The 14,959-nt window shown below is 43.6% G+C and overlaps 1 protein-coding gene across 3 annotated transcripts in view; it reads left to right on the top strand.

The window, feature by feature from the left end:
* The window catches only part of ABCC11 (ATP binding cassette subfamily C member 11), a 78,902-nt gene that overhangs the window by 25,125 nt on the left and 38,818 nt on the right, over window positions 1-14,959 (top strand). For all 3 annotated transcript variants that reach the window (XM_065920479.1, XM_065920477.1, XM_065920478.1), the window contains exons 9-11: window positions 6,001-6,108; window positions 10,650-10,910; window positions 12,911-12,982. In XM_065920479.1, coding sequence (XP_065776551.1) covers window positions 6,001-6,108; window positions 10,650-10,910; window positions 12,911-12,982 — 441 coding nt within the window. The remainder of the gene's footprint in view (window positions 1-6,000; window positions 6,109-10,649; window positions 10,911-12,910; window positions 12,983-14,959) is intronic.

Here is a 14,959-nt window from a genome sequence, read left to right as displayed (position 1 = left end):
TGAGAGAATCATATGGTTTTTATCTTCCAATTTGTTAATGTGGTGTATTACGTTGATCGATTTGCGGATATTAAAGAATCCTTGCATTCCTGGGATAAAGCCCACTTGGTCATGGTGTATGATTTTTTTTAATATGTTGTTGGATTCTGTTTGCTAGAATTTTGTTAAGGATTTTTGCATCTATGTTCATCAGTGATATTGGCCTGTAGTTTTCTTTTTTTGTGGCATCTTTGTCTGGTTTTGGAATTAGGGTGATGGTGGCCTCATAGAATGAGTTTGGAAGTTTACCTTCATCTGCAATTTTCTGGAAGAGTTTGAGTAAGATAGGTGTTAGCTCTTCTCTAAATTTTTGGTAGAATTCAGCTGTGAAGCCATCTGGTCCTGGGCTTTTGTTTGCTGGAAGATTTTTTATTACAGTTTCGATTTCCTTGCTTGTGATGGTTCTGTTAAGATCTTCTATTTCTTCCTGGTTCAGTTTTGGAAAGTTATACTTTTCTAAGAATTTGTCCATTTCATCCAAGTCCATTTTATTGGCATAGAGCTGCTGGTAGTAGTCTCTTATGATCCTTTGAATTTCAGTGTTGTCTGTTGTGATCTCACCCTTTTCATTTCTTATTTTGTTAATTTGGTTCTTCTCTCTTTGTTTCTTAATGAGTCTTGCTAATGGTTTGTCAATTTTGTTTATTTTTTCAAAAAACCAGCTTTTAGCTTTGTTGATTTTTGCTATGGTCTCTTTAGTTTCTTTTGCATTTATTTCTGCCCTAATTTTTAAGATTTCTTTCCTTCTGCTAACCCTGGGGTTCTTCATTTCTTCCTTCTCTAATTGCTTTAGGTGTAGAGTTAGGTTATTTATTTGGCTTTTTTCTTGTTTCTTGATGTAAGCCTGTAATGCTATGAACCTTCCCCTTAGCACTGCTTTTACAGTGTCCCATAGGTTTTGGGTTGTTGTGCTTTCATTTTCATTCGTTTCTACACATATTTTGATTTCTTTTTTGATTTCTTCTATGATTTGTTGGTTATTCAGAAGCGTGTTATTTAGCCTCCATATGTTTGAATTTTTAACAATTTTTTTCCTGTAATTGAGATCTAATTTTACTGCACTGTGGTCAGAAAAGATGACTGGAATGATTTCAATTTTTTTGAATTTTCCAAGACCAGATTTATGGCCCAGGATGTGATCTATTCTGGAGAAGGTTCCGTGTGCGCTTGAGAAAAAGGTGAAGTTGATTGTTTTAGGGTGAAATGTCCTATAGATATCAACTAGGTCTAGCTGGTCCATTGTATCATTTAAGGTTTGTGTTTCCTTATTGATTTTCTGTTTAGTTGATCTATCCATAGTTGTGAGTGGGGTATTAAAGTCTCCCACTATTATTGTGTTACTATTAATTTCTTCTTTCATACTCGTTAGCATTTGCCGTACATATTGCGGTGCTCCTATGTTGGGTGCATATATATTTATAATTGCTATATCTTCTTCTTGGATTGATCCTTTGATCATTATGTAGTGTCCTTCTTTGTCTCTTTTCACATCCTTTATTTGAAAGTCTATTTTATCTGATATGAGTATTGCGACTCCTGCTTTCTTTTGGTCTCCGTTTGCGTGAAATATTTTTTTCCAGCCCTTCATTTTTAGTCTGTATGTGTCTCTGGTTTTGAGGTGGGTCTCTTGTAGACAGCATATATAGGGGTCTTGTTTTTGTATCCATTCAGCCAATCTTTGTCTTTTGGTTGGGGCATTCAACCCATTTACATTTAAGGTAATTATTGATAGGTGTGGACCCGTTGCCATTTACTTTGTTGTTTGGGTTCACGTTTATTCAACCTTTCTGCATTTCCTGTCTAGAGAAGATCCTTTAGCATTTGTTGAAGAGCTGGTTTGGTGGTGCTGAATTCTCTCAGCTTTTGCTTGTCTGCAAAGCTTTTGAATTCTCCTTCGTATCTGAATGAGATCCTTGCTGGGTACAGTAATCTAGGTTGTAGGTTATTCTCTTTCATTACTTTCAGTATGTCCTGCCATTCCCTTCTGGCCTGGAGGGTTTCTATTGATAGATCAGCTGTTATCCTTATGGGAATCCCTTTGTGTGTTATTTGTTTCTTCTCCCTTGCTGCTTTTAGTATTTGTTCTTTGTGTTTGATCTTTGTTAATTTGATTAATATGTGTCTTGGGGTGTTTCGCCTTGGGTTTATCCTGTTTGGGACTCTCTGGGTTTCTTGGACTTGGGTGGCTATTTCCTTCCCCATTTTAGGGACGTTTTCAGCTATTATCTCCTCGAGTATTTTCTCATGGCCTTTCTTTTTGTCTTCTTCTTCTGGGACTCCTATGATTCGAATATTGGGGCGTTTCACATTGTCCCAGAGGTCCCTAAGGTTGTCCTCATTTCTTTTGATCCTTTTTTCTTTTTTCCTCTCTGCTTCATTTATTTCCACCATTCTATCTTCTACCTCACTTATCCTATCTTCTGTCTCTGTTATTCTACTCTTGGTTCCCTCCAGAGTGTTTTTGATCTCATTCATTGCATTATTCATTTTTAATTGACTCTTTTTTATTTCTTCTAGGTCTTTATTAAACATTTCTTGCATCTTTTCAATCTTTGTCTCCAGGCTATTTATCTGTAACTCTATTTTGCTTTCAAGATTTTGGATCATTTTTATTATCATTATTCTAAATTCTTTTTCAGGTAGATTCCCTATCTCCTCCTCTTTTGTTTGACTTGGTGGACTTTTTTCATGTTCCTTTACCTGTTGGGTATTTCTTTGCCTTTTCATCTTGTTTAGATTGCTGTGTCTGGAGTGGGCTTTCTGTATTCTGGAGGTCTGTGGTTCCTTTTTATTGTGGAGGTTTTACCCAGTGGGTGGGGTTAGACGATGACTCGTCAAGGTTTCCTGGTTAGGGAAGCTTGCGTCGGTGTTCTGGTGCGTGGAACTTGATTTCTTCTCTTTGGAGAGCAATGGAGTGCCCAGTAATGAGTTTTGAGATGGGTCTATGTGTTAGGTGTGACCTTGGGCAGTCTGTATGTTGACGTTCTGGGCTATGTTCCTGCGTTGCTGGAGAATTTGCGTGGTATGTCTTGCTCTAAAATTTATTGGCTCTTGGGTGGTGGTTGGTTTCAGTGTAGGTTTGGAGGCTTTTGGACGGTCACTTATTACTTAAAGATCCATGTAGTCAGGAGTTTTCTGGTGTTCTCAGGTTTTGGGCTTAAGTCTCCTGCCTCTGGATTTCAGTTTTATTCTTCCTGTAGTCTCAGGACTTCTCCAACCATACAGCACTGATAATAAAACTTCTAGGTTAATGGTGAAAAGTTTATCCTCCGTTACGGACACCCAGAGAGGTTCACAGAGTTACATGAGGAAGGGGAGAGGGAGGAGGGAGATAGAGATGAGCAGAAGGAGAAAAAGGGGGACTCAAGAGGAGAGAGACAGATCTACGAAGTTGTCTGATCCCAGAGTGTTCTCCGTAGCCCAGACACCCACAAATATTCACAGAATTGGATTGGGAAGAGAAGGGGAAAGGAGGAAATAGAGGTGTTCTGAGGTAGAAAACAGAGAGTCAAGATTGGGAGAGAATAATCAACACACTCCTGAATAAAAATGGGAGCTGAATATTGGATTCTTAAATGTTCACAATTTATATCATGTACTGAAAAACAAAAATTAAAAATCTAGAGTAGAGGTTAGACTCTTAAAAATACTATATTAAAAACAAAAACCAAAACATAAAAAAAAAAAATTAGAAATATATATGAAGTTTGGTTTAAAAATAGGGCTTCTCTTCTTTTTTTTTTTTTCCCCTGTAAGGTTATAGTGTATTGAAAATGAAAATTAAGGAGTAGTAAGAGGAGTACTAGATGACTTTAAAGAAATGAGAAAAAGAAAAATAGAAAATAGAAGAGAAGAAGAAAAAAGAAAAGGAAAAAAAAGAAGAAAAAGAGAAAAAAAAATTGTTTTACCTAATTAAAAAAATCATAAAAATCTTATGAAAATGAAAGTTAAGGAGTAATGGGGGAGTAATAGGGAATTTTAAAGGAAAATAAAAGAGAAAAAAGAAAAAAAAATTTTTTTTTTTCTTACTTAAAAAAAAAAAAAAGAAAAGAAAAAAATAGATCTAGGAATTTCTCTGGAGCTGTTTCGGTCAGTGTGGGTTCGGCTCAGTTTCAGATATCTCCTCGTTCCAGCTTATACTTCTCGATATCTATAGGTCCTTCCGGTGAAGTTGGTGTTTTCTTCAGGGATTTTAATCTGTTGCACCGGTCCCTTCTGAAGCAGTTCCCTTTGTTTATTTGGCTTCTGTTGCCGGTTTCTTCCGCGCCTAATTTCCGCCCTGACACAGGTGGGCGGAGGTGGATTCTTATTCAGGTAGCTAGTTCCGGCGCGCTCCGGGGTGGGGCTGGCGCTGCAGGGAGTGGCTGGCGCTATTTTCTCCGTATGGGCTGCTCAGGCTCCAGGCGGTTCCAGCCCTCGGGTGATTCACAAAAGCGCGGAACACAAAGCTGCGCCCGCGGTTTGTCCCCACGCCGCCCGAGTGCCTCAGGCAGCCAGGCGCTTGTCGGGCGCTCTCTCCCCGGGTGCGGCGCGCCTTCTGTCCTGCGCTATCCCAGCCTCAGTTTCTGCCGCGCCAGTCGGGTGCGTGCGCCTTCTGCCCTCTGCGTCCCCAACCCCAGTCCCGCCCGCACTGGCCGGGTGCGTGTACTGTGTCTAGCCACGACCCTCCCGGCGGATGTCGACCATCCAGAATCTCCGGAGGTCTTTGATTAGAAGGCGGAGGCCCGTTTGCAGTGTGGCAGAGGATGCGCTCCTTGGGGCCGAGCCTGCCCCCTTCCCCTCCCCCGCGCCTCCTGCCTCCGGCGGGGCTGGGCCGGTCCGCAGCCTGCAAGCTCTTCTCAGGACTTTCTTGGTCCCTTTGTTCTGCGACCGGCCCGCAGTGTGTTCGGGCCGGTTAATTTTCTCTCTCTCTTGCTCTCCCACAGTTCAAGCTGGGAACTCACAAAAGCTCCCTCCGATTGTCCTCAGGGCACTCAGGCCCCAGACCCTACCCCAAGCAATGCCGCCCACTCCTCTCCGGTCGGCCCCCACTTGCTGGTGGCGGATGCGGGCGTCTGGGGTACTTTTCTGCTGGGAGTTGCTTTTAGGCTTGTAATCTGTGGGTTTTATTTATTCTATCCCTCCCAGCCAGATTCAAACTCCGAGACTCAAACACTTCCCCCAGGCCCGCCAGTGCGAGGGTTTCCCAGTGTCTGGAAACGTCCTCTATTAAGACCCTTCCCGGACGGATCTCCGTCCTTAGCTCTTTTGTCTCACTTTTTATCTTTTATATTTTGTCCTACCTCCTTTCGAAGACAATGGGCTGCTTTTCTGGGCGCCTGGTGACCTCAGCTAGCGATCAGAAGTTGTTTTGTGAGGTTTGCTCTGCATTCAGTTATTCTTTTGATGAATTTCTAGGAGCGAAAGTGGTCTCCCCGTCCTACTCCTCCGCCATCTTGGCTCCTCCCTCTCTTTTTTTTTTTTTTTTGGTCATCTATCTGTGTTTTTTGGAGAAATGTCTGTTTAGATCTTCTGCCTATTTTTTTATTTTTTTTCTTTTATTGAGCTGCATGAGCTGTTTGTATATTTTGGAGATTAATCCCTTTTAACAAAAGTAATATTTCAAAGCTATGTCACTGGTAGCTGTCTGGGTAATTTTTCAGTGCTTCCCAACTATTCCTGTACCACCGTTAGGATTTGGGGCATTTTGCCGATGGGGAAACTGTGGTGGGAGTGACCTGTCTGAGTTAAGGAATTATCCAGTAGCTAAGCTATAAATGCAGCCAGGCCTTCACTCAGTGACTTTAAGATGAATGCTCTTTCCCACTTTTCCTCGTTTTCCCGAAATACCACATGAAGGACCTGCTTGCTGGAAGCTACAGGTCTGGCTTTGCAGCTTGAGGCTCCAGGATGGGGTCTTCCTTGGGATGGGGGAGCAGGACAGGGTTGAGACACTCACCACCTCCTCTCTGCCTCATCTAGGCCTTCACCACTGTGGCCACCTTGAGTCCCATGAGGCTGTCAGTGTTCTTAGCACCCTTCGCCGTCAAAGGCCTCACAAACTCCAGGTCTGCCGCGGACAGGTTCAAGGTGAGTGGTCAGAGGTCTGACCATACAACCCTTTACTCCATGTTCTCATTTGCCTTCAACCCCATGACGTTCCTCCTGAGTGTGATCTCAGGCCAGGCAGAGTCCAGCCTAGATGGAGAGGGACCATCTAACTCAGTGACCTCCTGTTCCCCGGGCTGGTGTGGGGCTGGGAAGACAGATGAGTAAGGCTAGTTTCCCAGGCCCCAGGGACCTTCTAGGACATAGATCCAAACCACATCTCAGACAGGTGACCTGCAGACCCTGCTCAGGTGTGGGTAGAGTTACCACGATGGTTTTGGTTTTTTAAAAATTGTATCTGTTGCTGGCATTTAAAAAACCGGAAATTGTATATTAAAAACTCAGATTTCTGGATTTTCTTGAATAACCAGAAGATCTGGCAATAGCGGAACCACATTATTCTGTGGCCACAACAGCTCTAGCTGAGGTGATAGCTGCCCCTCATTTAGTCAGGGAATTCAGGTGGAGTTTGCAGCCTCTACCATGCCATAGCACACCTCCAGGCCTGGGCCTTACTTTCCATCCATCATCTCGGCAATGGTTTTCTTCACTTCTTTACATTTCTGGTCGTGTCCCTATAGGCATCGAAGAAAAACTAAACCAATTTCTAAAAGCATTTTATAGTCCTCTCTCTTAAATGTATGCAGTCCCCAATCTATATCATCCATTCACTCATACATTTATTAAAAAAAATTGCCAAGAAGTTTCCTGGCAGTCCAGTAGTTAAGACTCTACACTTTCACTGCTGTTGCTCTGAGTCAATCCCTGGTGGGGAACTTAGATCCTACAAGTCACACAACATGGCTTAAAAGAAAAAAGAAAAAAAAAAAAATTAATGAACACTAGGCAAGGAGAACACCGCAGTGAGGATGACCAGTATGGTTCCTGCTCTCAGAGGATTATAATTGTTACCGAGTCCAGGCTCACTCCACTCACCATAAGACAGGTCAATTAATCAAGAGACGAGGTGTTGAGGCAAGGAATACAACTTTATTTGGAGAGTTGGGAGACTGAGAAGATGTCAGAATAAGGTCTCAAAATAACCATCCTATTGGGGTCTGGTTCTTTTATAGAACAGAGATAGGGGGAGGTGAGGAAGTAAAAAGGACCATTGGGTTTACAAATATCTCCTGGCATGGCTAGCCTTGGGGAGAAGATGTGTTAATTTTTTCCTTCCTGTAGCCATCCACAAGTGGACCGGGTCCTGAACAAAGGCATTCTGGTTTAACATTCAAGCAGAAGGGCAGGGTTCCCTGAGGCAGGCCATTGTGTACAAGCAGTATACTTTTAGTGGATAAAAGCAATGTGAAGTGAAAGGTTACAGTAAAAAAAGCAGATCCAATATGGAGTCAGGTCTTTTCTGTAATGTAATCTGGTATTGGAAACAGGTGATGTACAAGTGGATTAACCACCAGAGAAGATAACATTAGCTCATGTGAAGTGCTGTGGTGCCAATAAAGCAGAGTGGTGTTCTGGAGTGCATGCTGGGGAAGGCTGGGGCCACAGTGGTCAGGGACGTATCTCTCCCGAGGAGAGGTTTGAGTTGAGTGATAATGATGAAGCAGAGAGGACAGCAAGTACAAAAGCTCTGAGGCTGGAATGAGCTTGGCTTGTCTGAGTAACACCAGTTCTTGACTTGTCAACAGCCTCAGGAGCTCCCTAACTTCTCAGCTTCAGTTGTTGGGGCCTCTACTGCCTCCTCCTCCCCTCTGGAGGAGTTCTCCTGCCCTAGTTCTTCTGCTTTCCCCTTCCATGCCTGTTTCTACCTGCAGGAGATGAGGATGCTACAGCCTGGGCTCAGAAAGGTGGGTAGGGATGCTGGCAGAAGGGATGACCAAGGAGACAGCTACAGGGCAGGGAAGGGGGTGGGATGGATGCAGGAGGAGAGGAGGAGGCTGGAAGGGGAGGGTCAGGGCAAAGTTATGGTTTTTCCAGTAGCCATGTACGAATGTGAGAACTGGACACAAAGAAGGCTGAGCACCGAAGAATTGATGCTTTCAAATTGTGGTGCTGGAGAAGACTCTTGAGAATCCCTTGGACTACAAGGAGATCAAACCAGTGAATCCTAAAGGAAATCAACCCTGAATATTCATTAGAAGGACTGATGCTGAAGCTGAAGCTCCAGTACTTTATCTACCTGATGCGAAGAGCCAGCTCATTGGCAAAGACTGTGATGCTGGGAAAGACTGAGGGCAGGCGGAGGAGCGGACAACAGGGTTAGGGTTAGGGTTGAGACAGTTGAATGGCATCACTGACTCAATGAACATGAGTTTGAGCGAATTCCAGGAGACAGTGAATGACAGGGAAGCCTGGCATGCTGCAGTCCACGGGGTCGCAAAGAGTTAAGACACGACTTAGCGACTAAACACCAGCAAGAGGTCAAAGATCTCAGACCCTGGGCTGTACTTCCTCAAGGCCTCAAGGGGCTGGGGCTATTATGCTGGACAGGTACTAACCCTCCGAGTCCCTTCACTTCCAGACCTCTTTTCAGTCACCTGTGTTTTCCATCTGATGCATAGGCATTTGTCTTTGAGATCCTCAGGCTGCAAGGGGCAGGAGAGATCTCTAAGGCCAGATTGTTTCCTTCTCCTCTGTTCCCCTCAGGGCTGTACTGAGGAGTCACCTTGGGGGTGGGGCAGGGAGAAGAAAGCTGCAGGCCCTCAGGAAGGCTGCCTCCATGCAGTGGCCACAGGTAGGAGGCCAGCTGGCTGCTGCGTACTGCCAAGGCTGCACACTGGGGCTCCAGACAAGGCCCCGCGGTGGGCAGCACTCAGACCACGTTTTCCTTTGCACTGGTTATTTAAAAAAAAAAAAGAGTGAAAAGTCACTGAATGGCATCACTAAGGCTACAGATTGAGAATTTGCTTGGGGGTCACCCCAGAACCCAGTTTGTTGGCGTCGATTTATGTCCAGATGCATGCTTGTTACACTGATACATTAAGGCAGTGTACTCCTTTTTTGTTTTTTGTTTTTTTAAGCAAGGGAATGAAAACCACAAATCTGGGGATAGTGGTTGCCCAAGGGGAGGGCTTGGAAAGAGGGGGTTGCTTTGTCCCACCAAGAGGGCGATGAGATGGGGAAGGACCCCACTGATCGGTAAAAGTCATGGCTCCTGGGTCTGTTGGTGGGCTCACAGATATTCAGTATGTTATTTAAAAATTGCTAAACAAGTAAATGCCCAACTAGCTAAATGAAATAAAGTGGGCCATGCAGTTCCTGCTGATGACTATATGCCTTGACCCTAATATTATAGTTAATTCATTTCATTGTACCCAGGGTTCAATTTTAAAAAATAAGCAAACTACCTCTCTTTTTCTAAATTTTATTTTATGTTAGAGTATAGTTGATTTACAATGTTGTATTGGTTTCATGGATACAGCAAAGTGATATATATACACACACACACACACACACACACACACACACACACACACACATTCTTTTTCAAATTATTTTCCTGTATAGGTTATTACAGATATTGAGTAGAGTTCCCTGTGCTATACAATAAGTCCTTGTTGATTATCTATTTTAAATAGAGTAGTATGTATGTGTTAATTCCAAACTCCTAATTTATCCCTCCCTCTACCTTTCTCCTTTGGTGATGATACATTTGTTTTCCAAGTTTGTGAGTCTGTTTCTGTTTTGTAAATAAAATTCATTTGTATCTTTTTTTTTTTCAGATTCTGAATTTATTTCACTTAGTATGATAATTTCTAGGTCCATCCATATTGCTACATGTGGCATTATTTCTTTTATTCTTCTGAAAATAGCTTTTTGTTATGTTTTTGTGAAATACTATATACTCATTGCAAAGGTTCAGACAAGGCAAAAAGATACAGAGAATAAAGATTGCTCAGCATTTACTACCAAGAGATAAAATCAATTGTCCAAAACGTCCGCAAGTGTCTTTCTAGATCTCTTTCTGAGTAAGTCCTGGTGGAGAAATGCAAATGTAATTTGATCAGTGAGATCATACTTCCCACCCACCTTTTTTTGGTGCTAGAATTTTTGCAGTTCAACTCTTATTTCTTGCAGACAGTGAGATGGAGGTGTGGAGAAAAGTGACCTGCCAATACATTTTGAAATATATGACCCAAACAGCATTTTGCGCAGAGTCGTGCCTGGACACACCTTTTTACTTTTAATACTTAGAAATGAAAGTTAATGAGAAAAACTACATATCAGTATTATGTTTCAACAGCTCTTACCACTTAAGACAAGGCTAATGTAGGTTATGCCACTAGTTAATGTAAATTAAAATGGAAAAGAACTCATAGTACAGGAAGGATACAGATGTGAAAGAACGGTTCAGTAGTCTGAGACTTGGAAAACCCTGATGTGGAATTTTCACCAGCAAAAAGTAGCCTCTTCTAATTGATGGTGGTTCTTCAGACTTCTCGGTTTATTAAAAGTTCATAAATCAACCAGTTGGCAAGCCAGTAAAACAGGTACGTGTTCCTACTGGACTAAAGAACTAAATTCCTCCCCGCTTCCTTTCCTTGTTTTTTTTTTTTCCGGTACAGAAATTTTTCCTCCAAGAGAGCCCTGTCATATATGTTAAGGCATTGGAAGACCCCAGCAAACCAGTGGTTGTAGAGGAGGCCACATTGTCATGGAGAAAGACTTGCCCTGGGATCGTCAATGGAGCCTTGGAGCTGGAGAAGAACAGATACACTCCCGAGGGAATGACCAGAGCTCAGCCACCTCTGGGTGGCCTTGGGCCAGAGGACCAAGGGGACACCCGGGGCCCAGAGTTGCACAAGATAAACCTGGTGGTGTCAAAGGTAGCCTCCTCTGGTCCATGCAGGCGGGCTGGTGGCCAGACTTTTAGGGCCTAAGACTGGGAGACTGGCCTCACGCACCACCATTTCCTGGCTAAAAAGTGCACTCTCCAAGATCTCCCTTTAAAATAGAAAATTTCCATAGAAAGACAAAGAGATGAGAGAAAATTTCCATGGAGGACAAATAGGAAGTCTTTCATACTCTAGTGTAAATTAGATGATCATCTAAACTGTTTTGTAATAGCATGACCTAGAATAGCAAGCTGTATGTTCACTGGTCTTTGGAGGGACCAAGGATAAAGGAAGAAGGCTAAACTAACGTTTATTAAATTCCTAGTGTGTGCCAAGCACTTTGCTATATCTTTCAGTTTGGCTATTCTGTGAACTGACATCACCTGGCTTCTTCTCTGACTAATATTTGCAACAGTTGGCTCCTCTGCTCTGTTAAAGCATAACAGATATTAATATCTAATAATCATAGATATAGAATATAGACATTGATCTATATCTATTGATAGCTATATCTAAAATAGATACAAATATCTAATAGTAATCAATATTGACATCTAGTAATAATAAACATTAATATCTAATATTAGTGTTATATTTATATTTTCCCCCTTGGTGGTCACCTGCAGTCCCATGGCTCTAGGTTCCACCTCTATGGTGTTATTATCTCTAGCCTTGAAGTTTCCTCTGAGATCCAGACTTACCTCTCTGTTTATTACCTCCTGTTCAATGCCTAGCAGATATTTGAAACAAACAAGACCAAAAAAGAACTTGGTTTTCACCCTCTCTGACCCATTTTCCAGGTCTTCTCCATCTCTGGAGGTGGCATCCCCATCTTGCCAGTGGTTAAGGTCCTAGAAATCAAACTTGATTCCTCTCCTTTCCTCCCACCCATCCAGGCTCCATCAGCGAGGCCTGGAAGCTCTCCAGCATCTCTCCTGGACCAGACTCATCTCTCCACAGCCCCCTCCACGGCCCTCGCCCCAGCCACCAGCATGCCATATGCCCAGCTCCTCTAAGAGCCTGCTTAGTAGCCTCTCTGCTTCCCCTTTTGCCCTCTTACAGCCCATCCCACATGGTGGACAGAGGGGGCCTTCTAAAACAAACCAGTTCAAGCCACTCTTCTGGTTAAGTCCTTCAGTGACTTTCCACTGCACTTAGGAGAGAGTCCAGGTTTCTTTGAGCACCTGCCCATGTCGCCAACCTTGTTTCTCATTCGTTCCCTCCACAGCAGCCCTCTTGCCGCTTTTTGTCAGTCGCCTTGTTCCCGTCTCAGGACCTTTGCCCCTCATGTTCCCATGGTGTGAAGCCTTCAGGTCTTCTCTCTCACTCCTTCTTGTCATTCAGGTCTCAGCTGCAATGACACATGCTCTTATGATTCCTTCCCTGGCCAGCCCATCTAACACTGCTTTAACCTCCAGCTGTCTGTCCTGGGAGCCAATTTATTTAATTTATACCACTTACCACCATCTGTTTTCTTTGTTTTGTTATTTATTTCATGGTTGCTCTCTTCCCACTAGTTGTAAACTTAATGAGAGTTCTCTTCATTGCTTGGTACACAGAAGAAACGCACATGACTATTTGATGGATGAATGAATGAATGAATGAATGAATGAAGGGATATACACCAAACTGGCTTTGTTATCCCCATTTTACAGATGAGGAAACTGAGGCATAGGGAGTCTAAGTGACATGCCCAGCATCATAGAGTGGAATAGAGGTAGATCTGGAGTTTGGGTTTCATGTCTGACAGGACCACCTATGCATAATTCCTTTCTGCCACCCTCATGCAATTTCCTTCCTCTGAGGTTGCTCCAACCTACCTGTGTACACTGGCCTCAGCTCTTCTTGAGCTTTGTCTGAGGGGCCTTGAGGTGTGTGTAGCTGTTTTCTGTTTGTCTTTTTGCATAAAAGACAATAGACCTGTCCTGGGCAAGTCACCTGTCCCAACGCCTGTCTGTCCTCACACCTGTCTGTCCTCCTTGGCTTTGCAGGGCACCATGCTAGGGGTCTGTGGCAACACGGGAAGTGGCAAGAGCAGCCTGCTGTCAGCCATCCTGGGGCAGGTGAGTATCTTGTGGCCCATGCATGCACCCCGCCTCCCCGAGGGCCAGGAACTCCCAGGTTCCAGTTCCCCCAGCAAGTCACACCACCACTTCTTTCCAACGAAGGGGTCTAAGCCAATAGCATTTTTACAAATTCAAAACAGTTGAGCATGTGCCGTGGGGGAGGTGAGTTATGAATGTGCTTCCATTTCACCTTCCAACTGGGAGAACCACTTCTTAGGACACCTGGAGAGCTATCCTCATCTGTTCTCTGTGCTTTCCCCGCCCTTTGCTGTAATCAAGCAGCTACCAAGGTGATGATACAGGGCATCTTGACGCTTAATATGATAACACAAATCATCCCATGAAGCCAAACTCAGAGTGGGACACGTGTCCCTAAAGAGACAGCATCAGGCCCTTGAAATCTGAACCATCTAATCTCATTGCCTTGGGACAATCTTGAGGTCTGCTTCATCTGCAGTTCTGCAGGCATGTGACTTAGCCCACTTCTCCAGTTTCCAACAAGACCAACCCCCAGACATTGAGGTCATGTTGCACACCTCCTAGTGAACAACAAAAAATAGTCATAACACCTGGTGTGTGTCTATGGCCCCCTTCCCACGGGGGATCTCTCCAGCCCTTCCACACTCAGCCTCAGCCTCACTGTGTCCTAGGGCTTCTCTCCTACCCCCTCCCAACTTTGTCCATTGTCCTCCTTCCCACATGATTGGGAGAACTAGCTGGTATCCCTCTTTCCTTAGCGTCTCCTCCTGAAAGCACATGGACAAACTCATCACCTCCTAGGAAAGTGGCCACCTTGTCAATAGCAATTCTCTCTTAATACATCCATCTGATGGCTCTTTTTTTTGTGTGTGCAACACAGGTGATACAACTTCTTTTCCCAACTTCTTACAACTAAGAAGAAGAAAACTTCCATTAAAAAAAAAATTCATTCATTCATTTATATATTTGACTGTGTTGTGTCTTAGTTATGGCACAAGGCGTCTTTATTGCATTAAGTGGAATCTTTCATTGTGGCTCACAGATTCTCTAGTTATGGTGTGAGGGTTTAGTTGCTCCCACGCATGTAGAATCTTGGTTCCCTGACCAGGGATCGAACCCACGTCCCTTGCATTGCAAGGGATTCTTAACCACTGGGGCACCAGGAAAGTCCCCATTTTTTTTTTTAAATAAAAGTAGTTTGAATGGTACTTGAATGTCAGGCCTTGTGTTCAGAGCTTCCCATTTTCTCCCTTGGCCCCCAACCCAAAAACAACTCCACAAGGAAGGCACAGACATTGAGGTCAGTTTACAGATGAGTAAATGAGGCTGAGAGAGGTGACTTGCCCATAGCTGCCAGAAGATGAGGGATGCAGCCAGGGAGGACACCAGTCCAGCTGATGTCAGAGCTTAGCTTCTCATCACAGCTACATTTCCCGACAGCTTCCATTCAGGGCCACCTTTCTACATGGCCGGGGGCTTGTCGCTTTGAATGAACCAATCACTTAGCTTCCCATAAAGGAAAACAAAGAGATGTCATTTAAACGTTTAGTTCTTATTAAAGCCTGTCTTCAATTCAGAAGTAGGAAGCACAGGATAAGAAGAGAAAGAAGCGTAGGATCATGAGGTCCTCTGCTGGGGTCATGGGCAAGAGGGTTGTGGCCTTGATTCTTTTTAAATGTGTGCTTTTTAAAGCTACCCTGCAGAAAACCAGGAAGAACACTACCATAAAGATCTGTATACCCACCACTGAGATTCAGGAGTTGTTAACATTTGTATATTTGCCACATCTATGTAGGAATATACTTTGTAGAACCATTATTTGTTTATTTTTTGGTAGACCTATTTTAAATTACAATGATTATGACACTTTCCCCACTAATGCTTCACCACGACGTCCAAAAAGTAAAGGCATTTCCTCATCTAACCATGATGACATTATCCCACCCACAAATCAGTAATAATTCTGTGATACTCAGGGATGGACAGAGGTGGCCT

Source organism: Muntiacus reevesi, chromosome 2 (assembly GCF_963930625.1).
Source record: "Muntiacus reevesi chromosome 2, mMunRee1.1, whole genome shotgun sequence".
Taxonomy (NCBI): Eukaryota; Metazoa; Chordata; class Mammalia; order Artiodactyla; family Cervidae; genus Muntiacus; species Muntiacus reevesi.
The sequence above is the reverse complement of the archived record's forward strand: the minus strand, read 5'-3'. Positions and strand labels throughout refer to the sequence as shown.